The following is a 27,944-nucleotide window of genomic DNA, read 5'->3' as shown; positions in this document are numbered from 1 at the left end:
GGGTGCTAGCAGTTGCTGGCAGTGTGTGACACATTCAAATAAAGTGGGAAGACCTGCTGAGGGGACCCCTGATGCTGTTGGCGTGTTTCCCTGAACAAGGCAGTTGAATTGCCCTCCAATCCAGTGGGACTGTTCAGATAAGGGTCCCTGTAATGGGATGCTGACAGACTCGTCAGGCACAGGGGTCTCAGCTTTCCTGCGCGCTAACAGATAAATCAAACACCTGGGGTTGAGAGGATTTCCCACCCACCCCCATCCCCCCTTTCACGTGATATATGGGACCAGAACTACTTATATGTCACAACAGATAGTTCTAAAAGACACTCTTGAATGAAAGAAACTTTTCTACTTGGGGTATCACTATAGTTAGGTAGAGATCTCATTTCAACAGCAAAACCTAGGCTTTTAAAGCACTTCTGTGAGAAAGACCATTTTCAGCTTTACTGCTGACTTTTGCAGTGCTATACTTTGAGAAAACTCACCAGTTAACGGGCTCGGTCCTGCAACACCCTGAATGTTTTGTCCTTATCCAGCAAAGCATTAAAACACACAGATAGCTACAACATGAGAACAACACTATCCAAACAGTGGAACCATGTAGAATTTTACAGTTAGGTGTGCAGAAGCTCATCACTTCAGAGCATTCAGATCCAAAAGGCTCCTCCTTTTTCACTCAACTCTAAACCAAGAATCTCTTTCATTTTAGGCTTATGCTTAATGTTAGGAAAACATAATAGTCACAGTTATGCAGGTTTCTAATGAGGAAATCGAAGTGGCTTATTTTTCTCCTCCCGCTCTCAACAGCATATGCAAATAAATGCAGGATGCTCTTCATCACAAGTAACTCCAAATCCTGCCATGCTAGAAAGAATGTAGTTACTTCTTTTAAAAGTTAAACTGATCCTGAAGGAAAACAACATATAGACTCATACAGTCTTTCTGAAAACCTTAGGTGAGAAAGAGCCAATTATTAAATAAAACAAAGTATTTGTCCTTAATTTGAAAATTTCTAATTTATGTTCACTACAGCAAGAAGAGTAACTTAAGGAGCTGAATGGTGATAATTTGATCTATGGATGCTGGCACCTTTTCTTAACTGTATTGTAACTGGATTCATTGCACACCCTGCCCCAGTGAAAAAAAAAATATGAAAAACTGAATTCCACACAAGTCACATCTTGTTCATACTTTCAGGCAGAACAGTCTTCAAATTAGGGAGCTAATCCCATATAAAACAATTTGGCTTAGAGATATATATATATAAATCTAAGCTACATTAAACGGTATCCAGATGCTTTACTTGCTACTTTTTTTAAGACTAATTTTAACTGTAGAAGCTTTTCTTTTTCTTCTCCCTTTTCTCCCAGAAGACTTCATTTCTCAACTCTGCATTGGCAAAATCCATTATATAATTTCATTAAAGGAAGCACTGCTGCCACCTCAAATAAAAGAGCACATGAAAAAAATTCCCTCAAATTGTTCACCTCATTAAAATGATTCCATTTAGGTAAGAAGGTGCCAAGTGCCAGTACCAAAGACAACTCTGTATTTAATTTTTTTTCCCCCTATAACAAACAGAACAACTTTACACACATTCTGAGATGAATATCATATCACTGGGTCCATCAGCATCCCCATCATCTAAAATGTCCTTGACACATAAGGGTACAGATTGCTTTCTTCACCTGAGGGGATTGGTTTTGCTTTTAACAGGCTGATTAAGTAAAGAGACATCTCAAAAACATCCTTCTGCATATTCAGTATTCTGCAGGGGACAGAGATCTCTGTCCCAGCATACTAACTGTATTGCTAGACAAAGTAAGAAGGAGGTAATAAACTACCTATCCTATCAGCAACAAGAGTCAAAGACAGAAAAGCCAATGCAATCAGATTACAGCACCAAACCCAAGCTAAATGCTTTGTTCTTACTAAGTTAGGCTCAGTTTTGCATTCAGAAACATCACATTTTTTCTCTTCCGCATCCCTCTCAAAAGGCAACAGTACAGCATGACCTCAGTGTGCCAATTCTGCCAGCTGGCTGCTCCCCCGTTGCAAGGAACACAGCTCGTGTGTCACATCTAGCTTGTTCCAGACAACGCTGCATCCTTCCGTAATAGTTTTCAAAGGACAGAAACCCCTGGCAATTAAGATTCCCTCGTTTGATCTCAGAGGTAATAGTGAACTAAAGCGAATAGTGAATAAAGACTGCAATTAAACTTTGTCAAGCTTTCTACTTCCCAATTCCCTGTCTGCTAACTCCAGCAAGGTTATGTGATTGAAGTCTATGTAATTCCTCTGTACAGGAGGAAGGAAACATTGCAGAATAAGGTCTAGATTATTCTGTCGCTTGTTCAAGTACTGATGACATTTGCAATTAGATCAAGTATTTTAAACTAGTCATACCGCTTTAGGAAAAGGTAGTAAGGTTGTGCAGAGCAGTGCTTTCTGTCACAATAAGGCAGACAGCAGTCATCTCACCTTCCAGTATGTATTCTCGTAAATGAACAAAGAAATAGGGGTGCAGATGAATTGCTATGACCTATTTTGTATTTGCTCCATTTCTATAATAAAGGATTATAACCCCTTCATTCATTAGGTTTCTTTTGTAAGTTTTATTCTTTAATAAAATGGTTCTATTACACTAAACCAGCAGGAAGAGCTGCGCTGAATCCATCACTTCATAGTTTTAAGGGTGGAAAATAAGTGTACAAAGCCTCCCCCTGAAAAAACTGCATTACGTCTGTCCAGATGATAAAACTGAGGTGTTCAAGGAGGCAAGTCAAACAAGGTGAGGGGAGTATGGAGGAATTCTTACCTTCCCTTCTGATAAATTCATTCTTCAAGCACCAGCCAAAACCTCCACTCCTTGCTCAGCCTGAGAACCCACCTCATTCCTTGCCATATATTTAATAAAAACATGCAATGCATCTTTGTGAAGGACACATACCAAAATATAAGCCACCGGACTGCCCCACATGTATGATAATAATTCTTGCAGCTCTTCCTCCTACAGAGGAAAGAAAGCACAGAAGAACTGCACATGCATTGCAGGCTCCTGGTGGGTTTGACACAGAACTAGCTCAAGACTTGGTGTCATAAGTACAGCACTTTTATTTGTTCTTCTCTTCTCTTCATGCAAGAGTGCGTGCAACTCAGGACATGCAGGTACCCAACATTTATCAGCCCAGAATAAACATTTTATCAGACACTTTTCTTACAATACCAACCCATCCAACTTCTCAAAACATGCAAGTGGGCAGTAAGCCTGGAAAGACCTATTTTAATAACTGCACCTCAGTTTACAGCTTAAAGGTCTGCCCACTCCCTTGTATCTTTAAGAACTTACCACAATTGTGTAAATAAAACTATGAGGAAGAAAAGATGTAAAGAACGCATTCCTAATGCTACCAGAGTACAAGCTAAAGAATTCTTTTTAAAAGCAAAGAATTATTTTAAACAGAAAGTGAAGAAGCAATAAAGCACTACTCTCTGTTCCAAAGCATTACAAGATTTTTCAACACTGCCAACAAACCAGTGCACTAATCCCCTGAAATTTTTGTTCTTATAGCAGGTGGAGACCATGAACAGAGAAGCAGCCTTTGCAGAGCAATTATCCTCCCACTCCAGGCATTCTCTGTTGCTTTAACTCTGTCGCTAGCACCCTGTGCAGCAGGACTGCACCCCTGTACTTCAGGAGACACGCACACATAAGGCGTAGCCTGGCTCAAGATGCACCTCCCAGAGAACAAACAGGTTGTCACTCAACTCTTGAAGAAGCTCCTGAAGACAGTGATGCAGCTCTGTCGACTTGGAGGGCTTTGCCCAAGTCACTGCTTGGGCTCTACTTATGTTTTCAGAACAAGTCAGGCAGACCAATACCAAGCACTAAGGTTATATTATAAAAACAGGGGCTATACTTTTATTATTAGTAGCATACTATTACTCTGTTTATTAGCGCATTATCATTTTTACTGGGAAAAAGCTCTACTGGGACTGGAAGTTAAGAGAAAAATTTTAGAGAAAACAAGTGTGAAAGCCTCGGTTCATTAAAGAGTCAGGATACTAAAAGTGCTGTTAAAGAGCCTTTGGTAAGTTATGTGCAACCCTCTCATGCCAGGCAAGCAGCTACATTGGCTGAAGAGAAAGCCCCTTCCCCAGCTGGTACCTACAACTCACACATAAGTCACACAAAAGCAACAGCTAATGGTAAAAACCCAAGGTCTCTCAGATGCACGGTCAGTTTGCTTGTTATGTAAACCACACAACTACTATGTATTACGTTATTTTTGCTTGAATACAGAAAGTAAACTGTGTGTAAACCAAATAATGGATATAAAATAAGACCTATATTGTGAGACAGTTCTCTGAAAAGAGATGTGGGAACCCACAAAGCCTGTTTTCATTCAGTCCAGGTCTAACCCATGCATCACTGAACATTTCGATCATTTCAAAATTTCAGATGGGTTGCTTGCCCCATCCTCACAAACACTTGTCTATGTATGGAAAATGCCTTAAAGATGACAAGTGCATTTATTAGAACCAATTTAAATGTATGAAATAAACTGAAAGTACAGATGGGATATCATAATATTGGCATTTCTAAAGTTTCAACAACAGTTAAATAATGTTCCATGATATCACACACAAGAATCTAAGTAATTTTCAAGACATCATGAAGCAATAATATTTGCAGGCAGTTTAAGGCAAGTTAATACCCAACTTCCATTGAAAACACTAAGCCTGCATGCCTAATTGCTCCAGGGGCCTTTGAAAATCCCAGCAGAAATGAACAATAAGCAGTAAATCAACCCTTTCAAAATGAAAGCAACCCGCTCCCCTCCACTATCATAAGGTATTCCACAAAAAATGTATTTCACTAACATAAAACACATATTACATCATAACGGGTCAGAGACAGAGCTATGCAAAAATGATTAACAGGATTAATAGTATTTTTCTGAAATACTGAAATATTTTATTATATACTGTAGTATGAATGGGAAAAGGGAGGATCATTCCTGTATTTCCCATCTATATGCCCAGATTACTAGCATTTATCAGACAAAGAGGGGAGCATTCCTCAGATTTTACATTTCTGTACTCTGCAGACAAAAAATACAAGGAAATGGGAGCATTCCTCCCATTTGCTATGAAAATGCCCTGCTGCCATTATAAAAGTCTAACCTGGTAGACACTGAAGCAGTTGAAACCAGATTTGATAGCACCAGTACAAAAGAATCTATTATCTCCACAAAATAAAGTAATAAAACATTTTAAAACTTAAGAAACAGAGAAGCTCCTAAGAGATTGATTTTTCAGTACTCAGTGTCTCAATCACTCTTTGGCAACACAGAATTACACTCAGAGTATCTCATCATATGGAACGTCCTGTAGAGTAACCAGTATTAATTACTGTATTTTGGGTACTCACTGACATGGGCCTCATTTGCCAACACAAGAAAGAAGTAAAAATACTCCGTTATCTCCTTTGTTCCTACTTTGATATAGTCTTTCTTCTGTCTTTTCCATTTTGCAGCCTAAAAATTACTTCCTTGAGAGCAGGTGAAACTGATTCAAAATAAAGAAAGGAAAACAATCCCAAATGTCCCTGTTCAATAACAAATATCAATACTAGAAGCTACTCAAGACCATTTCCTTCCAGGATAAGGCTGCCATAAGGAAAGACACTTCTAAGAGAAAAGGAAGATATGGGAATGAACACCAGGTTTCTCTACCAGAAACTCACAAGGAAGAACTAGAGAAACATAAGCTTCTCACTGAGGTGAGGCTACTGTAATATGCTACGTGGTTGCTTAGGCCAAATGAGAAAAGTAATCTGCTGGGTATTTGGAAGTGCCCAGTTGAACTGTAAGACAACATTATTTCATGATTTCTTTTCTTGCTGAAATTAGGTTAGTCTAACAAGTCCTGGAGGAAAGCCACATCTTTTATCACCCTACGAAAAAAAGGTTTTGTATTTAAAAACATGCTGCTGTTTCCTCTTTTTCCTAAGTGTGGAAACAAAACTAATTTTCCACACCAGAATTCTGAAGTTAAATTGTTCAAAGTGATTTGATGGAAATAGATGGACATTTTTAAAGCAGCATGAAAAAAATCTTAAGTTGAGGGGAAGCGTTAGGGACTAATTCAAACATTAAGTTCATGCAACAATTCCCATCCATTTCCCTTCAAAGGGAAGTTGAGGTTTAGTCTCAGACATTTTCTTTTCAAGTAAGTGCAAATGTGAAAACAAAGGAATTAGGCACTGGTTTGCATTCTCTAGGACTGAAGTAGAAGGAAGACAGGCACATACTAAATAGTTATTAAAAAGTTAGCATACCTGTGATAGTAATTCAAAGACATGAGAAAAAAAAAAAAACTCCTTTACATGACCAATTCTAACCTCTATTTGTAGATCAACAATATATATTTTCATCAGTAAGGTCATGGTCAGCCATAACGCATCTGTTCACATGTAAGAGTTCTGCCACAAAAATGTACAAACTTACCTTATCTTGGTTTTCCTTATTTTTGTAACACAAATTTCCAATCAAACGAATGAGATGAGATTTAAAATCCACAGCTGGATGTGAAATTTCTTCCTGCCCTGCCATAGCGTGTGTAGCAGTGAAAATATTTACAGACTGTTTCCCAGCAAGATGAGTTAATCTCAGGGTATCTATAGAAAACAAGAACACTTTATTTAATTACCAGATGAAAATTAGTATTCACTTTGCACAGAGCTTTAGTACTAGTTGTTAGGTTCAAAGTTAACCAACAATTGCAGATATTCAGTAATATGTCAAAAGAACTTTGAAAGCTTTCTGTATTTCTTAATTTGTGCTAGTATAACCATAAAGGCCATCCCGAGGTCAGAAGGTATTTTCACATCTTTTTGACACACTTTCGTAGTTCAGACATGAAGTCTGAAGGTTGGTGCTATAGGTCGCTACTTGAAGAATCAGAACTTGTGGGCTGTTGATGATTCTGGCACTGTAAATACACCGCTAAAACCAAGTTTTTCCTTTAGTTCAAGCTTGTCACAGCGACACATACCAATCACAGAATTACTTTTTTCTCTCTTCTCCAGTCTGCTCCTAGCTCTGTAGTATAAGAATAGATTTTGAGTACATCTAGCACCTTGACACATCTTTACAAATCCTTCAGTGCCACAACCTTGGCAATCAAGAAACACTAGTGTTCCTGTATGTTAAATGCTAGCTTAAAGCAGCCAGGATTTTTTTTTCTACAGTGCTCCAGAGAGAAATCAGAGAGAAGGGAAACTAAAATCTGTGAAAACAACATTCCACAAAGAGAGCACACCCAGAAGAAAAGTTGGAATCATGTGAATGCCTGAGAGCTTGTACAGCTGAGAAGCCAATTCAATAAAGGCCACGCCTATATTTAAAAATTAAGAAGAATTTCTCCTCTAAGTGACCTGCAATACTAATAAATGCCCTGGCATGCCATTGTCCCCAAGATGCTTCATGCAACTTACACCGAAACAATAAAGATATAGCAAACCCAAGTTACAGCACAGGGCAGTAATTCTGCACCGTGCTCCTTCTGTTCCAAATGTAACATCCATATTGGAATGGGCACTAGATCTCCTGGATTTAAATTAGAAGAAACTTCACAGGTCATCATATCATAGTTTCACTCCCAGATAGCTGATACAGGAGAAGAAAAGAAAACACCTCTGTCCTGATAAAGACAAAACTACATTTTTGGCAGGTTGGTTTTTTTTAATATGAAACTACAATAGGGCCTAGAGGCCTCCCGTATGACAGCTACCACTTATATTTGTTCGTATTTTGAACTACTAGGAAAAAACAATCTCCTGATTGCACCTAAAAAATATCATCATAAAATAGCTTTGAACACAATCTTCGCTCACTGGAATTTGTTTGGTGTTTTAAATCCATGAAAATTGGCAGTGTCTCACATCCTTCTCATGGCATTCCACTTCATGTGCTTCCTTGCGTTATCGTCTTAGTCTTTTCCCACACACAAACATGTAAGAGGGAATTCCATGGTCCTCCCAAACATTCTGCCTGCCCTTAAAAGGGACCCCTGAACAAAAGGATAAAAAAAAGGCACCCCCTCCAAAAAAAAAAAAAGTATAATAAAACCCTTGAAATTTTATTACAGTGCAGACAAAAATGCAATGAGCAGTGCATGTTACTGGAAAAAGAAGTCCAGGAGAAGGTAGAAGACAAACAGCCACCGTCCATGCATGATGCCAACACAGAGAGAACAGTGCTCTTCTCACATTGTACAGCAGCACAACACAGCAACTGCTGCCAGGATGTCACACATACTCTCAACTAAAGGACACCTCAGTCTGCCATTCTCTCATTAACCCAAAAAGCAATTATTCCAAAATGCCTCCCAACCCAAAAAAACATTTACCTCCCCTGGTGATATTCCCCAAACACCATGCAATCAAACTGTTAACAGCACTAAAAATATTGTTAACACTGCAGTATTACTGTCTAACTTAATCCCCAGATTAATGAAAATAGCAAAACACACTCCTTAGTTGACAGTTAGGAGATCATTCAGATATTTTTTCAGATCTTTTGATCAATCTTTTAGTAATTCCCCAAAAGAAATTTCTCATGATATAAACTGAAAAGAACCGCTCCAATAGAAGATCTGTTAGATGAAAATCTTTTGCACTATCTATCCTTATTTTTTTTGGTCTACAGAACTAAATACTGAAGGTGATGTAACACAATACAGATTTTTCTTGCTGGTTTTGCTAATCCAGGATTAAAGTCTGGAGTCTTATAGCCAAAACGTAGTCTTAAAGAAGAGAAACTATAGGAGTTGATAAATTCCTCTTGGCTGAGAGCACGTGGGATGGTAGCAATGTTCTAGCCTGCACCGGTTTCATTAGCCTGGAGACAGCTGTAGAGAAAAGCCATTCTGCACACAGCTACGGAAAGGACTGGCCTGTAGGCTTCCAGACTTAACTGATCTGCAGCTCCTTGAAATTCCCATTTAAATTGAAAGACTTTTACAAGTATTCAGATGTTACAATGAGTAACTTGAGTTTCCTCAAAACACCAGACACAAGATAGATCTTGTTCATCATCTTACTATAAGTAATAAAACTATGGACCTGTCATAAAAAAACAGAGGCTTGGCTGGGGTTTCTTTTTGTTTGTTTGGTGGTGGTTGGATTTTTCTGTGATTTTGTTTTTGGTAGGGTTTTTTTTGGCTTTGTTTTTGGTTTTTGGTTGGTTTTTTTTTTTTTTACAACAAGGACCCTTATATCAAAATGGTCACAGTTAACAGCCTTTTTCTTTTTTTGGTTGGTTTTTTTTTTTTTTTTTTTAGCCAAAATATTACATGTTTTTCTTTAAAATCCATAACTTTTTATAATTTTCTCAGAAAATGGTGGGATGCACCAGTCTCAAAGCGCTAAAATTTAGGAAGGCACTGGTCAGTACATGTATATTTCCTCCTCTTTACTCCCTGAGTATATAGTGTCTCTCTGGACCATCCTGGCTTAATTTTCTTTGTGTACAGCCCTTCTTTCCCTGTTGTTTCTTAGCAGAAGAAATCTTCTTTCAAACTGACCTTTACAAGTCACTGAATTTGGTTAAGAATATTCAGACTGTACTTAGTTTGTTTTCAGGAATCTGGGAAACAGAAGGGAACAGACATGGAAAAATCCTTTTTCTCCTTCTTGAGGAAATTCTTCCACACACATTCAGCCAGTGGAAGAACATAGGAAGCAGCTGTCCTTTGCACAACTCTTACTGTATAAATAGCACATTGCTGACAGTTGAATCAAGGCTCTGTTGAGTCATAGGAGCTAACAGAGCAAGTAGAGAAGCAGAAAAATTCCAGGAACAAATCAAATATTTGAAAATGTAGATTACCTTAATCTCCTATTTATTTATTTTATTAAAAGGTCAGAATCATAATTACCACCAGTTGTGAAAAACATGTTTTCATTCACAGAGCAACATGATTTGGAGCAAGCCAACAGTTCATAAACTTTGTGGCTTTTCACTCACCTATGGCTGTTTCAAGCAAACCAGGCAAAGCCTGTAGATGTTCTAGCTGTCCGTTGTTTGATGTCATTTCACAAAGAACATCAAGAAGACGAACTGTAACCAGTGCTTCCTGTAAATGAAATTTAAATTTCTGAAAATGACTTATGAAGATTACCATAAGAACATAAAACTGACAATCTAAACAGAGGACGGGAACTCTCAGCACCTCAGATTCCTTGCAGGTCTTCTAAACACCCAAGAATAAATTTATATAAAACAAGGACAGCTTCTTACAATAACAATAATGTATTACATTGCAATAAATTATTTTCAAAAGTCAAACAGTGTTATATGTGCCTTATAAAATCATAGGGAAACCAAAACAGAGCCATAAGGGATAAAATTTTAACAAAAACACAGTAGCTTCCAAAAGGAGAAATACAGAAAATTACTAGCTGAGAAAATTATTTCTGTATAAATGTTTTCTTTGAGTTTATTCAGTAGGAGCGTCCCACTTTAAAGACACAAACACCGCCTGCAAGACACCAATTTGTTGTCCGCAGGAATTCTGTAAAGTTCTGTGGTCAAATGAACTTTGGCTGCGAGAATTTACATTATTCTTGGGTAAATAGGATTGGGATCATAGATGCAGCATTTTGGTTAGGTATGAGACACACAATTTTATTTGCATATTATTTATTCAGCCAGAGAACTATTTTTTCTCACAGACTGTGTTGATATGTGCTTATAAGGACAATCCAGCACTTACAGAAACTACCTTAAGAATGTATGCCATAATTTGGAACACCACATATTGCTCAAGAACCAGACTCTGACTGCAAGATGATTCCACACAAGGTGTGGTATGTAAACTGCAAGCAGCCTTGAAAAGGCTCAGACACAGGCCACAGTAACTATTCCTTTCTTGTATGGTCTAGGACAAAGAGATGTTTTCTTACCAACAGTGTAATATTTTTGAATCCATATAATCAATATCACAATTTGTGAACACTATTGTTGATTATTTCAGTTAAGTACTACAATTACATACACTCTTTGCTCCTTCCCATGCTCCTTGAAGACAACAAATCAGTATAGGATCCAGGTCCTAAAGCTGTATTTTATTTTTTTTTTTCCTCATGCAGGTGTAGGAAGGTTCAAGTCTTGCACCGAGTTATCCAATAAATTGCTTTCAACAGCACACACACAGCCTCTGAATACTTTGGTCATTGTGTTGTTATGAAGTAGGAATACTCAAACTGTGTTTCAGTAAGCAGGTATTTACAATTTTAAGGCCATTTTGCATTGTTACAAGACAGTAGCTTAACCAAAAGCCTCTTCAGCTCATATACTTAACGCTTACCTTTGCACAAGAAAAGCTTATGTGCTTTAAGCACACAAATATCAATAGGCAGCGATAAATCACACCAGTAAGGTACAACAGCCCTTGTTGCCTATGTGTACCCCATTACCTATGCACATAATGCAAGCTCTATAGCAGTTGATACCACGAGGTATGGCTTTTCTTTTCTCAGCCTTACCCTTTTTCACCCCACTGCCTTTTTTAAATGTCTTTCTTCAGCGTCTTCTACATATTCCTTCCCAGGGTTTTATACTACAATCTCTCCCTTTCTTTTATCCCACAATCTGGCTTAGTTCAGCAACTGTTCCATCTAGATTTGAGAAGAGGAACAGATTATTTAAAAAGGACAAAAGAACCTCTAAATTCTTATTCACATTTGCAACTTAATACTTCCAAAAAACAGTTTAAACATCTCTGGTTGGGTTCTCCCCAGCAACTTCCCAATCTTTATGCTTTTTTTTTTTTTTCCCTACACCTGTACAAAAGAAAGGCAATAAAGCATAATTTTTCCTTTTTAAGTTAAGTGACAAGATGCTGTTTGAAACCTGGAACATTTTGAAATCTGACAGCCATCTTGATGTGGATATAATTTGAAAAGTAAGGAAATAATTAAAGAGGTTTTTAAATCAACCTACTTTGAGAGAGACTCAGAAAAGATGTTCCTTATAAAGAAAGGAAATAAGAACTTAAAATCCAGGGATGGGTTTTATTTTGCAAGTATGGTTGAAAGTTAGCGAAAGCAAACTGATGCTGAAGGCAGGCTTATAATGGAAAAGCTATTTTAAACACTGGTTTAAGCACTGCAGAAGCATATGATTAGCTTTTCATTGGCTTAAGATGGAAGCAAGACGACCTGAGGTTCCTTGGGGAAAAAAGGCAGTGTTTACATATAATAAATTAAACAGTGGATGGGACACCCAGACAACATTTTTGGGAGTCAGGCCAGTTCAAGGACTGTCCCAAAACGCAGATTTCAAACATGGTCATGCAGTTTTAAAGTGTGTGACAGCTTACTAGTACAGACATAGCCTGACCAAGGCACTTGGCTTCAGAGTCACAGAAAAGTCCAGGCAGAACTTAGTTTAATATCACAGTTGTTGCCTAAAGCATTTCTAATGACAGACTCTACATGTGCAACTGATTTTTTTTCAGTTAAATACAACTCGTGCAGAAACTACAATATTTATATAATCAAGGAGAAATTGGTGCAATTTTTGATAATTTCCAGTAGGAAAAGAAATAGTTTTATAAATTAAACTGGAATTTCTGTTTTCCCAAGGCAAGCACATGTTATGAATAAATCTATACACTAAATACACTTTTAAAAAACCATTTTTAAACTATTTTGTCATTGCTCTCCATTTATTCAGCTATTATGACTTATATTTTGTGCTCATTAAATGATCCACATTTCCCACCAAACAGTGAAACTCAAGTTGTCATACATCATGTTTATGTGAGAGAAGAATAAAAAGTCAGTGTCGACCAAGACAAGTTATACAGTAATATTCTGAATACTGCTGTCCCAGCACCTTCAAGTTGGACAGAGACCTCCTTCTGCTGGGCGCAAACAAACTTTTTTTTCCAAGAACTGAAACCACAGAATACTTGAAAAGTAACCATACAGGATTAAACAAAAACAAAACAAAAAAAAAAAAGGTGGTGGGAGCGGGAGTGGAATCATCTCAGTATATGTCCTCTTACTGCCAAGCTGATAACTTTTCCAGAAGTAGACAGTTAAGTTTTCCAACGTAACTTTGCCTAAGCAGTTGGGGGAAGCTGTGCTTCTTGGACAGATAAGAAGAGATTGAAGAGACTGCTGTGTGGTTGCTGGGTTTTGGGGGGGTTTGTTTTGGTTTTTTTAAAATTTTTTTTTTAATATCTTTAATATCTTTTCATAACACCTCTCAATATAATTTAAAATTCTTCTATTTAAACAAATACAAAAAAAATTGGCATGTACAGCACTGTGTAACTATCATAAGAGCATTTAAAGATCAGTATTTTTTCACTCAGTAAATCACGACAGCCATTCTCAAGAGTTTCTACAAATTAAACTATTATAGGTTAATTTTGTTTTAACAGGAAAATGCTTCTTACTACATTTATATTGGGTAAAAAAATTTCTACATACCACTGTGGTCACTTGGCAAGATAGAAGCTAGGTGTGACTTATTTTGAAACATCTTTTAAAATATCTTATTAAGACAATGTGTTAATTACACTTCTGAAACTAAGCATGATTAATCAGTGAGAATCAGTCATTAACTAATTCTACGCCTGACTAAAACATACTAGATTTCTCAGGCTTTTTGTTTTCTAGGTAGTTGTCTTTAAAAAAAAAAAAAGACTCACCCCCGAATCAGCTGAAAGTATTAAAACTTTATGAGAGTAATCAAGAACTGAGACCAGTACAACCTGGCACTGCCTGCTAACAATATGATGACTTAACACCACACAAATAAGGCCACTGCAAGTTATGGTGCAAGTTGCTTTCTGTATTCCCAAAGGCATTGTTAGATCTTCAAGCAGGCTGTTGGTACCAAGAGGAAAAACAGAACACCATATTAAAAAGGCCTCTACCCTTAGATGGCCTAAACCTCCTTACTGCCCTGTATGGTGTGGCAATAGCCAGCAACTCTTGGATACTTTGTAAGGAGGAAACAAAATAAGGCCATCCAGGACAGAGCTCTGCATCAGAGGTTCCCAAAGTGCAACCCACAAACCATCTGTGACCCATAAAAGCCTTCCTATTTAGCTTGCAAAGGGACCTCATTGTGGCCACCCTCAACAGAACCAGTTCATTAAGTGTGAAGCAATAACGGATTTCTTCCAAGTGGACTGGAATTGGGGCAAGTGTCTGGGTGCTCAGGAGACAAGAGCTGTCTGCCACTTAAGAGCCCAGCAAACTCTGCAACTCGATGCTGCAGATGCTAGCTGGCCCCAGGACTGCTGCCTTCTCGGACGTAAGGTCCACCAGAGCGCCCCAAATCATTGGGAAATGGTGAAGAGTCGATAACAAAAGCCCCCTCCTGCAGGGAGGATGGCTATATACTTCAGACAGCTCCCCTGCGCTCAGCCAGTCACACACCCTGGATCAGGTTCTCCATGATCAGAACCTGATGTTCACATCACAAACAGATCAGGAGCGCCTGCCTTACAAGCAGCCAAATACATTTTCAAAGAACAACTATTTGGGAACTTAATGATGTATTAATTATCAAGTTATCATCAGTTATCTCTGTTTTAAAACTCCCCCAAGATTTACTTTAGTACTTCTAGATAAAAAAAAAAAAAAAAAGAAAAAAAAAAAAAAAGGCATTTACTCCATTTTTACCCCAGTTGGGTGTGGAAATGCTGCTTCCCACCTACAAATAAACATATTAGGTTTTGATTCATATTTTAGTAAAATGTAATTCACAACCCAAATAAGTTACAGAAGTGATCCTTAGAAAGAACATAATAAAACATCCAAACACATGACAACTTGAACATTCTTTAACAATGTGGTATATTTATTTTTATCTCAAAGTACTGTATTCTTTGTCATCCTTAAAAGCAAAATTGGGCTTCTGTCTCACAGATTCTATTGTGAACTCTGCTACTACTTTCCCTATATAAACTAGGAATGTACACAAGTGCCATTTGGGTAGTTGTGGCAGTGAAAACTCACCACTTCAGATTCTGGTACTATAATGGCTTTTTATCAGTCATACCTCATCTTCTCCAGAAGTTAACTTGAGCACTGCTTCACATTTCTCTTGGAAACATCCTACAAGGAAGTCAGCATGTCTCATAAACACATTAATTTCTTCACTGGTAACTGGGTTCTTCTCACTTACTTTCTCCATCATCAGCTCCAACAAAGTAACTCTAGAATTAGAAAACAACCTGTTAATCAAATTCAGTAAGCCATATAGAATTATCAGGAAAATAAGCAGATACAGTTGTTAAAAACTATACAAACAATTAGCATGCTAGTAACAGAGCTGATTTTTAAAAATAAGAATGTTTATGAACAGCAATCAGTTCCTGCTTGCTGGTTTATTTCTGCACGCTATTAATTTAATTCATCATTCATTTAATACAATCTGGCCAGACAGTCAAGTCTATTTAAATTTCTAATTTCTTATGTTGTAACACAACATTAGTGTGACTGCATATTCCGTATGTCTAAAATTTCCAGCAAAACAGCTCTTAAAAGCTGTTGTTAAGTTCAGCAGAACAAACACAGAGTATATGCCAGCTTCCGTTTGAAAATACCAGCTTTTCACAGCCCTTGCCTTGCACAGAGTCCTTCACTAATTCTCGTCCCCAAATCCAAAGCAATTCTGATCAGAAACAGAAGAAATAAAAATTGATATGCACACTGCATTCTTTATAACTGTTTTATAATTGCCGCTAGATGGACTAAAATAAAGCCAAGTTGATTACTCATACACCCAGCAAGCCTTAGTGTATTAAATTAGCAAGTAAGCAGATATATAAACAAAGCTGTCCTATAAAATGTACTGGGGTCATTTATTTTAACAGCGTTAATGTAATTTTATTACCAATATACCTTCGTATTGTTATGGCAAACTAGGAGTATTTTGTGGAAGTAGGACTTTAACATGGCAAAGACCCTCCTACAGCTTCCCTGTTCAACTCCAGTGCAGAGGAGCACATGGGTTAGTGAAGTCCCACTGTAATTCTCTCAACCTGAAAGAGCACTATTTATTGAATGAATTCAAGAGCAGGCTTGGGGTTTTCTTTCACTAATATATTTGCAATTCAGATGGAAGGACTGACATTTAAACATGTGGAATAGTTCAAATGCTTTTTCTTTTTTTAATTTACCAAGCAGGTTGTCACAAGGGGAAGAGAGATGTCTTTTTCTGTGGAAAAAGCACGGTCACTGCTTTATTAACCTCCAAGAACTTACCCCTATTAATCACATAACAGCTACTCAGTTCTTGCTAAACTCAACCCTCAATGTCATTAAGACAGCTGCAGCAAACAATTATCTGAACGACGACAAAAAAGCTTTTTCAACACAGTAGCACAGAAATGTGCTCAACACATTTGGGAAAGGGTGGACTCCAGAAAGAAAGCTGTCAAACACTGGTAACCTCTCTCACAGGCTTCGCTTATGTATGCAACACAGCAGAGACACAGAACAGTCATTCTGTTTGTTCTGTAGGTTACAACTGGGTACCATAACTTACCCATCTACAAACTACCAGAGTCCAGTTACCCAACACCCCTAACTGAATGACAGCTTTCAGATTTGGCTTACTATACAAAGATCAAGTTGAGTGCACAGACGCGTCATTCATCCCCAAGACAGGGCTAGATTTTACATGCCAGTTTTACCAGGTTTAGAGCCTTTCAAGCATATGCTCAGCTAAGAAAACAGGCTGCTCGCAGACTTTATGATTACAGGAATTAATCCAATAAAATATTTTCTGCATAACAGAATTCTAGTCAGCTATTGTTGCACCAATAATCCAAATAATACATGTTTAAAAATGACAAGCAATCCATCTGTAAAGAAGCTGGAGGATTACAACATACTTCCATAAACTGTATTAGTGAGATGAAACTGTTGCCAATAGGGAAAACTGTTGCATTACGCTTCCTCTTGCAAAATCATTGGGGTGCCCTTTAGGACAACCATAATCCTTCCAGAGAAGCAGGACTGGCATTAAAAGAAATTACATACAGGTTGTGTGTTAAAATTTGCTGTTCTCTTTAGGCATTCATGTCAAAACTGTTTTCCTGAGTTTTCTTCCAGGCACAGTCATTCAGGACATGCCCATCTTTCCTTTGAATTTCAAGCAAGCCTTGCCATTCAGCCACCAATTTCCTGAGAGCAACTCTTTTTGTTCTGGTGCAAGTTCCCTTACATTCTTTTCTTCTATTGTTTCTCTCAGTTTTCTTCCAAGACACTCAAAATTTTCCAAGTTAGTTCTCCCACACAAAGCAATTTACTCTTTTCTTTTAAATAATCTCACAACTGGTCAGCCACTCAGATGACAGTTCCTACTTGTTTGCCCATAGCTAAACACAACAGATACGACAACTGGTAGTAACAGTTTTAGCATGTCTCATAAAAAATTTTTGTAACCCTCAGTTCAACATCTAAAATATAATTTTGTATATTATAATTATGATTGTATTTCTATTTGGAAATGATCATGCATTAAGTGTCATCTTCCTTTGCTTTAGGCACCACTTAAGAAGATTTTTTTGTCGACCTCTTGCTTTATTTCCCCCTAACCAAATTTCCATCAGTTCTTTCTGAAGCTGAACAAATTGGCAAGAACTTAGAAAATACGCAATCATCACTAAAACACATTTCTGTCTCCTACAGTCTGCAAATAAACCACAGCATTAAAGTGCAATTTAATTCTGGATGTTCATCATTACAAAATAAAGTGAAGTCTTGCTAAGCCTGTGTAAAAATACTGTTGTAACATTCTACCAATTTTATTATCCCCAAACAATTCTGTATCAAGCATGCTTGGTTTACATAACCTCTTAGTAAGTGCCAGACACTTGAAACATTATCTCTCTGTGACTGGACTTCTTCCTGAAAAACTTCACTGGCAGCAACAGTTCTATGAGACAAATCAGGTCCTTCCTCAAAACTTCCAATTCTTTCATCTTTGAACAATACTTGTAAGCATCCTATTAAACAAAAATTGGTAAATTTGCAAAGGACTACAACCCCACACTACCTTCTACTATTCTGTGTCTGTCAACATTACCAAGAACAAAAAAACACCACAAAACTGTCATTAGCAGCCCTGCAGCTGAACATAAACAAGAAGTGGTGCCGCTTACACCACTTAAGTGCCCATTTCCATACCCCATAAATGCTGGTAATTCAATCAACGGCTACGTCATTCACTGAGCACACTTCACATGAAATAACGCAAAAATCAAAACCAAAGATGCATCTTAAAAATGCCTGAAGCAATTCAGTTGCATTTTTGTTGCTGTTAATTAAAGCAAGACCCCTTCTTGAAAGGGACAACACAGATGTAATAATTTTGAAGATTTTACAATAATTAGGACTATCAAGGCATGAACTTACATTGTCCATGCTCAAGGCTAACTTGAATTAAAGCAAAACAGGCTTGTTCTAAATATTTCTGCCAAATACTTACACACACATGCAGGGAAATCTCAAATCTGGCAAAGAATTCAAGAATCTACAATCCTTTGGCGCAATACCGTAGCCGTATGTTTCTGCAATAATCAGTTGCAGAGAAACAACAGGCATCGTCACATCATCATATGCTTTTCAAACCCAGAATACCATTAAAAAAGCTGATCATATTATCACAGTATTTATTTCAGGCCATTTGCAAACTCAGACATGCAACTCCAAAGTGCTTAAATTTGTTTGGAAATGAAAGGGAAAGTTGTCCAAAAGTCAGGAATTTTAATTGAAAAATCAAGACTCCAGATCCACTTCTACAAGAACTACTTCGTGGCATGCACCATGGCCACTGTATCACAAATGCTCTAGATTTCAATTACAGGAAATACTCTGAATAGTGCGAATTCTGTGAATAGTGCAAATAACTGCGGTTATGCAACTGCATACACTTTGGTTATCTAAGACAACTGCCAACTTTAAGAGTCACCACTAATGTATGTATTCGCAAACTTTCTCAGCACAGTTCATGTCGTTCAGTAAATACATTTAAAATAAGCGTATTTAATGTGCATGATAGAGAATACTGTAAGCGAGTGACCATATTCATGAGCTCAAGCTGCTTTCCCCAGACACCTCAATACCGCATCTGTCCTTTCTTCATTTATATGACTTAGTCAGCCTTACTGGACACCCAGTGCAGCAACTCTTGCGGTGAAGGCTCCTTGTCTCGCTTTGAAACAATGAATGCCCCATGGTTTGGTTTATACGGTTATTTTTTTTTCTCCAGTTAATGACAGTCAAAATGTTTTTATCTGAATTGGATTTGTCTCCTCATATATCTCAAAAAGAATGCATTCTTAAATATCCTAACATTATACAGGAAGATGCCACAGCAGAATTTTCTTCTATAGCTCAGTTGCAAGAGGAGTATTTCTACACCACTTTTTACGTATGTTTGACAGTAAATTAAGCAGTATCAAATTCATAATAAACTGTACTGTGATTATGTTTTTTAAAAATTTAATTGAGTTTACTTGATTTGCAGAACTCTTGGGGTTGATAACAAATTCAGTAAATACACTGTGACTAGCTATCCTGTATGTGATCGTCTGTATGATACCTTGTCCTGGTTTCAGTTGAGACAGAGTTAGTTTTCTTCTTAGTACCTGGTGCAGTGCTGTGTGTTGGATTTGGTGTGAGAACAATGCTGACAGCAAACTGATGTTTTTGGTTGTTGTTAGGGAATGTTTATACTAAGTCAAGGACTTTTTTCTTGGGCCCTGCCAGTGAGAGGGCTGGAGGGGCACGGGAAACTGGGAGAGGACACAGCCAGGACAGGTGACCCGAACAAGCCAAAGGGGTATTCCATACCATATGACGTCATGTTGAGTATATAAGCTGGGGGAAGGAGGAAGGGGGGGACATCTGGCATTATGGCATTTGTCTTCCCAAGTAACTGTTACACCTGATGAAGTCTGGATTTCCTGGGGATGGCAGAACACCAGCCTGCCTGTGGAAAGTAGCAAATGAATTCCTTGGTTTGCTTTGCTTGTGTGTGCAGCTTTTGCTTTGCTTATTGAATTGTTCTTATCTCAGCCCTTGAGTTTTACATTCCTTTCCAGTTCTCCCCCCATCCCTCTGGGTGAGGGGGAGTGAGCAAGTGGCTGTGTAGTACGTAGCTACCAGCTGGGGTTAAACATGACATACCTACACCAAAAGCCTTTCTTTCAGTCAAGGTAGCCAACCACCATCTGTAGCACAGCGTGTGCAACGAATCCTTTCTAAAAACTGATTACATCTACTGCTTTAAGTACAATTGAACATCCTAACCCAGTCCTGGCTGTCTTCAATGGGTTTATGAAAACATACAAACAAATTGCCATTCATGACATCCACCAAAAGAATTAAATCTAGCTTGTTCACTTAAAACAGTCTTTCTGGGTGACTGGTTACGGAGCCCCTACCTTAAGATAGATTAAGCACACAGCTCACTCACTCCTATCTAGTCATCCTGAATAAAGGAGGAAGACAGTATTTCCCTTCTTATCATTCCCACTCCTTGTTTTCCATCCCTTACCTATACATCAGTAATATTTTATGTATGGCTCTCAACCTATCATACACTCTGTCTTTGCCTGCCATCCTTTTCATTTTTGTAATCTCTGATCAGCATTTGTAACAACACTGTAGCTTTAGTCACAGCAAAACACAGAGGGAAATAAACCACTAAGGCATTGCTTTGTTTACTGCTTTGTCTTTCACCTGCAAAAACTATAGGAGGAATGGGCTATATTCCCCTGGGCTAATGGGGAATAAAAGCAGCCATGCTGAATACATAAACAAGATTCAAAATCTTCAAGTAGTTGCAGAAGCTGTAGACTTCTAGTGCAGGATTCCCCAAAACTGATTATTCTAACAAAATTTTTATCTTTCCCAATTCTCATTTAACACAATTGTAAACAAGCATTTTTCCAATTACAGCAGTGGCCATTTCTCATCCATTCAGCATAAATTTATTTAAACACCTGAAGGAAAACTAGCCAGTTTCTTTCAGGGTTAAGGTTTGTTGAAGCATTTTATATTTTCAATAGTGGAAATACTAAAAGATTAAGTAAACATGGGCATCTGTACATCTACATTTTTCAGATTCTGCTAACCAGTATTAGACACACTTCCAACTTTAGTAAAGGCTTCCTTTTAATTTCTTGTAATTACAACAGGAGTATGAACAGCTGAGGACATTTCAAATACAGCTGCAAAACACTGCAGGGTGTGGTGCTCTTATGAAATCAAGACACAGGCATGAAATTTTTTTATTTTTTATTTTTTTTTAAGTATTTCTTTACCAAGTAATGGCGCCAACCTGGATTCTGCAACCCTACATAAATCACTGCCAGTTGTGGCTAAGCTGTAATGTTAACCAACCAATTTAAAACCATTACTGACATAGAAACATGTATTTAGAGATTTTGTGCCAACTATGAAACCACACAGTTTTTCAATCATGTGAACAGGATACTCTATATGGAATGCTAAATACTAAAAGCCACATTGGTTTTTGGGGTTACCTTTCTTGATTGCTCAGTTTGGCATAGAGGGCTGTTACCAACTCCGGACATTTCAGCAAATGGTCTGTAACAATCAAGAACCTAAAAAAAAAAAAAAAAAAAAAAAAGTGTTACTGGTGCTACACAAACAGCATCTACATTTACTCCAAATAGTGATGGCTGTTTTTACTTGTAGATGACCATGTGATACGCTTCTGGTCTGTTTGCTAATAGATACACATTGTCCCAAAATAATTGCACATTGTTCTGCAGTAGTTTTGCTAATACAGCAATGGCCAGCTCCCATCAATTCAGCACACTTTAACTCAAATGCTTGAAGGGAAACCGGTTAGAGTGTTTTGCCAGTTATACAAAAGGCACACCACAATTCAAATAATAAAATGCTTAACCAATTGTTTATGCACGTCAGCAAAAAGCCCAAACTCAAGCTTGAAAACTATTATGATACTTGTCACAACACTTTATGAACACCAAACAGTCAAAAAAGTGCAAATAATTTCTCTTTAAAAAAAATATTGTAACAAAGCATCAAAGCAAACAGAAACTTGTCAGATGCAAGGCAGCAAAACACTGTTCACAACTTACAAAAAATACCCTCCTTGTGTAATAGGAACCTAAGCTGATAACCAAACTTTACTCCTTACTCTACAAGCCAGGTAGGTATGGTCAGTCTACCTTTGTGCTAAAGCCAGTATCTACACCAATCACTTTCCCAAGCACCATTCACAGCAGTCAACAGCAGATGCTAGCTATTTAATTTCAACCCAAGCACCTACCTGCAGCATTATGCGGAAAAAACAAAGTATGTAAAAATATTTTTCTCTGCAAATTACATTCCTAGGAGTACTGAGAGTGTTATATATGTTGCATAGGTGTACGCATACTAAATTATGCATTTTTAAAGCAGCATGTCTAACTATTAAACATAAAATAATTACAGGTCAAAAAATCTCAGAGTATCCTCTGAGCTGATGAAGCTACTGTGAAAGAATAGCTAAAATAATATGAAAACCAAGTGATTTCAATATTCCTTCCACCTCCTCCTCCTTTTTCACTTTGCTGACAGCTTTTTATTTTGTGTATCTGTGATCTACTACGTAGCTAACAGAAAGATAGAACACAGAAGCCTTCCAGCTGTGATAAAGTATTTTTTGGATGAATGCTCAATGACAATTGGGAAAATAGGAGAACAAGAGGTCCAAAAGATTAATAGCTATTATATTTCTAACAGTAACTCTGGACTTAGCCAGCATCTGGTTCAGTTACTGTAAACTAGAGTTTTTTAAGAGCGGGAGGGACAAGAAAAACTATTTAGTGCAGTGGGGTTTTTTTGTTGGTTTTTTTTTTTTTTTTAATGCATTTGTACACACATTCAAGGAAAAAAAATTAGTGTAAGTGTAGGGAATCATCAACTTCTGGCATTCTGAGCAGTGTAACATTGATTCAAGAGTTTCTCAACACAAATTTGAACCTGCAGACTTCCCCAAAGTCAACAGCACAAATGTATTCCAACTGAGCAGCACAGACTCAATCATTAACAAATGAATCAAGCCATCAGCAGGGTAGTCAAGGGGAACACTTTTACAGTTCCTGAACTGACAATTCACAGCATACAAGCCATCCAGCTGATAATGAAGTACAGTAAAAGTGCTTTTAAGGAAACAGTCTTGTCTGATTTTTCAATTTTGCAGTTGGAACTAAGACTTTAAATCTTAATTTTCTTGACTAAAATTACTTCAAGGAGATTTTGACTATTTGTCTTGTAGTTAAAAAAAGAGATCGATAATTATCACAAAAAGATCTAATGTTACTAGGTGCACATTAGTGATTACTATTGCAAAGTGAAAGTCCTGTATTTTAGTCGTTACTTGGGTCTACACTCTTGTATTTATTCACACACCGCTTTCACATTCTGTGGACTAGACCTCTACTGCTTGAGGAGTTTGCAGTATTTCAGAATAACGTTTCTGCTTATGAAAGAGCACAGACCTCTTTATATCCTTCTAACACTTTTAGTTTCATGACATGATGTAACACCTTAGAAATTTCTGCTTCTGTATTTAAGTTTCTCTTTTACCTTATCCACTTCCTGCATTACTGTGTCACACAGAATAGAGCACTGGCATATCTTTTAAGAGCATCACCAAGAGATAACAGAATCAGCCGTGCAGTAAAGCACTTTCAGCTCTTGCTACCATGCCCAGAAATTCTGGTGGCATTTAAGCAAGAGCGCAGCAAATTAAGTGTATCTTTAGCCCTCAGCTCTCCTGTTTTTCATTTGGGGTAGGGGAGAAGAGGAGGAAAAGTAAGACCATCCACAACTCTGAAATAAAAAGAGACTTCAGCTTTGGGATACTAACTGTATATGGCATTTCAGATGCACACAAAAGGCTTTGGTAGGAGATTTAAACTCTCTTTGGGAGCCAACAGTAGAACCACTGGGATATACTGAGGACCACTGTAATTCACCGAAGGAAATGGTGAAAATTAAAGTTGTTATGCAAGCGTAACACAGTAACAAATGAACAGTGTTAAATATGCCAATTTTCTTGATTTTTTTAAAAACTGTTTGGCTAAAATCCTAAAAAAATCAAGTGCTTACATAGTAGATAAACACAGGAGATGTTCAGTTCAAAGACTTTACAACAGCACAAGGACTGCATTGTACCAAATTGAACTTGAGAAGAAGCCAAGATGAAACAGTATAAGCTACATTTGTGCTCAGTATATTTCAAATGACCACTAAGCTTGCTCCAATCAAAGCCGGGTGTAAGCAATCAACTTTATAATCAAATGTCATGCTCAATATTAAGTTGATTTGATCCCATTAAAAGTCTAGAGAACAGTGTCCTCAGTCTCAGAAAATGAGGAAGAAAACCCCCAGGAATTTTTTAGAAGAGAATCATCATGTCTTTTTCTATTTGATAAGCAAACTTCTCTTCCAATCTCAAAACCAAAAGCATTTTTCATCATCCTAAAATAATGTCACTCTGTCCAAAATATTGAGTAAGAACAAAAGAGCTATGTTTACTGTAGTTTAACAAACAAATGCAACAAATCATCCACACTTTTGGAGGAAAAAAACCCACAAACTTAAGACAGCTAACCTTTCAAAGCCATAATCACCAGCCTTTTTAGATGCTAAAAAAGCAATTATGCCACATGAGAAATGGTTTGGGACCAGAACATATATTAGAAGCAGAGGTATTTTTTGTCCTTGTACAAGAAAATATGCACCCTACCAAAACTAAGAAACAAGTATAAAGCTATTTATTAACAAAAGGAACACATGCCCTGTCACAAAGATCAAAGAAACTAGGTAATTCACCCCAAACACCAGCACTCAAAAGAACAAGGAAACACATTTCCATACTAAGGCTCAACCCAAAGTTATCAAGGACCACAATACTCCTCTCCTGAGCTGAATCAAGCACAACAGTGAATATCCTGCCATCCTCAAAAGGCATTACCCATAATGAATGCATCCCCCTTACAGGCCACGATACTGGTCACCAAGTCAACTCTCAGGTTTAGAAGACTGAATTCAGATTGTCTGTAACATTTCTTTGATTCAGAAGACACTCCCATTCAATCTGATAGCTACATCTGAAAGGCACTAACAATAGATTTTTACTTACGTGTGAAGTTGGAATTTTTTTTTCATAAAAGGTAACAAGAAAAAACTAGAAGACTATTAGAAACACAATCACTTCTTGCTCCTCCTTCTCCACAAAATATACAAGAAAGGGTGACAAGACAAACATGTGAGACTGGGCTTTGAAAGACAAGAGAACATCTGTGCCAAGACACTGCTACTGCAAAGAGAAAGTAGAAGCTGCTCAGATCTTTACAATTAAGGAAACTTTTTCAATTGTCATTACTATTTAAAACCACAGTTGAACTTGGAACCTGCAACATAACTCCAACTTTCCTGGAATTAAAAAAAAGAATTACTTACTGAAGAGTACAAGAAGGGGGTGGGGGACACCCTAAACTGTCAAAGAGGAGAGAGAGTTGCCAGCCCAAAATGAAAAGAAAAAAAAAAAAAAAGTCACATTTTCTGGTTTCTCTACCACATGCATACCAATTAAGCAACAAGCACTCTACTGAGGAGATCCATCGTTGCCTTTAAATCTGTGCCCATGGGCGAGACTCCTTGCCACAGGAGCACTAGTTTCTGTCCACACTTCTTTCCATAAGCCAGGACAAAAATCACCAAAGGCAAAAAATGGGGAGGGGGAGCCCGACATCCTAATCTTTACAGTCATCATTGAGCTGTGGTTTCAAAAAGAGAAAGTGGATGTTCAGAAAATCTTACTTCCAATGCCAAACAGCTGACCACACTCTTAATACTCTTTTGGCTTCCAGAAAAACGTTATTATGGCTCTTATTTTAAAATGGAGGATTTTTGTTCCTTGCTCTTTAGGAATCAAAAATACAACCTGTTTTTTCTTTCCATAGTAGCTACGCTGCCCCATGCACACGCTTGGAAAAACTGATGACACAAGCTATACTCTCATCTCTAATGGAACCACCAAAGTATTTCTAAAATAAACAGCTTTTAGAATACACATTGGTCGCGGTTAGGATAAATTATAATGTAATTTTGTACTACTTTTTCCTAATTATTTTACAAAACACATATGTTTGCAGGTTCAATATTCTAAAATAGACCTCGTGTGGCATTCTGTGCTGGTTTCTCTTCTAAATACAGTAGCTTCTAAACTGTCACACACTTTTCTGCTGTTGATTAATACCAACCCAAAAGGGAGTGGATGTGGATGTGTGGGAAAACAGAGGAATGACTTCTGTAAAGGATCCACAATTTGCCAGATCTAAGGCATAGTGCTCTGCATGTTTTAAGAAAGAGTTTTTACTAAAAACACAACGAAACAAAAAAGGCACTGCCTTTTCAGCACAATGCACATATGATGCAGGATATTGCTTTGCTTGCTTCTTCCTTTGGAACTGCAAGGAGTTTGTTACAGAGAACTCTGGACTCTTCAGACCCTGGTATAGAGTGCGTAGGAAATACATTTCAGTTACTGAACAGTGTATTGCAGCTTTGTTTCCCAAATGAAGGATATGACCGACTCCCTGATAGCATCCTTCGGTAGGCAGCAACTGTTGAAAGCAAGCAGCAATGAAAAAAGAGAATTAGCTTATGGAGTAAGTATATCTGCTTACATTTGTAAGATATGTTCAACTTAGTATGTCAGCACACCATTACAGAGGTATATTGGAAAGATGGAAGATACACAGAAATAAATTGTCTCACGAGGGCTTGAAAACTGTGCTCATCCCTTTGAATAGAAAGAGGATGAAAACATAAGGGTGGAGGAAGCAGAAACAAATGATGCATCATGCAGAAAAACCAATCACAGTTTAAGAGACAGATCTTCTGCTGTTAGGGAAGAGATAGAAAGGAACTAAGTAATACTAAAAAAAAAAAAAGTATCACAAGAAGGTGGAAGCAACAGAACTGAAGTTCAGAGGTTTAAAAACCTTCCATGTGCAAGGCAGTATTTCAGAGGGAATGCTAATCCCACAACGGCAATCATGAGCAGGGCAAGCTGGAAGCAACAGATCGTAACCAACCCCTGAAAGGGCGAGTCTATATTAAAGGACAGTCTCAGGACTAACAACAGGACAGGAATGGTCAGTCACCCATGCACCAGGCTGTAGCAGCATGGAAGTCTTTCACCAAAGTTAGAGGGTATTCTTAAGCTAATAGCCTAGGTAGCAGCTGCATATTGCAAAGAACAACATGTTTTCTAGAAGACAACTGCACAGCAAAGAACTGTCAAGGAGATAGGATCATTTAATTAGTGTATGCCATAAATCAAATCACAGAAAGGAAACTAACTTGTTTCTGCAGAGCCAGTGTCTTTGCAAAGACATATGCTTTGAAGTATATTCTGTAACATCATACTCCCTGAAACTTTCTGAAAGCAGGAAGCTCTGGGCACTTTGCAAGCCCAACTACAGATCCAAACATTCAGGACAAGACAGGTAAGTTTCAACGGCTTTCAGTCCTGAAAACTTCCAGTTTCTTATTGCTCTAAGATTTTAGCCAAAAGCTACAAAACAAAGGGGTATACAGCCAAGGCAGGCAGTGTTTTGAAGAACCTCAGCTGGAGATACACAATCTGCCTCCTCAGATCATTGCTCTTGGGAGTTAGACCAGCAGCAGCAAACTGGGAAGAGCTCCTAGTATTCAAGATTACATGATTGCTAACCTGAACCAAGTTCAGGAGCTGTGTTGATTAGAAGTTTAGAAGGAGTTTAAAAATACATTGTCTAATATATGTTAATTAATACTATTTTTAAAAGCCACTCAGCTTCTAGTATTA

General features: G+C 37.7%; 1 protein-coding gene across 3 annotated transcripts in view; it reads right to left on the bottom strand.

The window, feature by feature from the left end:
- Positions 1-27,944, bottom strand: part of ATXN10 (ataxin 10) — a 102,273-nt gene that overhangs the window by 40,044 nt on the left and 34,285 nt on the right. For all 3 annotated transcript variants that reach the window (XM_056340634.1, XM_056340632.1, XM_056340633.1), the window contains exons 6-9: positions 21,592-21,672; positions 15,090-15,246; positions 10,032-10,140; positions 6,510-6,679 (exon numbers count right to left, since the gene is read on the bottom strand). In XM_056340634.1, coding sequence (XP_056196609.1) covers positions 6,510-6,679; positions 10,032-10,140; positions 15,090-15,246; positions 21,592-21,672 — 517 coding nt within the window. The remainder of the gene's footprint in view (positions 1-6,509; positions 6,680-10,031; positions 10,141-15,089; positions 15,247-21,591; positions 21,673-27,944) is intronic.

The sequence above is a fragment of the Falco biarmicus genome, chromosome 5 (genome assembly GCF_023638135.1).
Source record: "Falco biarmicus isolate bFalBia1 chromosome 5, bFalBia1.pri, whole genome shotgun sequence".
Lineage (NCBI taxonomy): Eukaryota > Metazoa > Chordata > Aves > Falconiformes > Falconidae > Falco > Falco biarmicus.
Note: the sequence above shows the minus strand (reverse complement) of the source record. Positions and strands in the feature narration are given on the sequence as shown.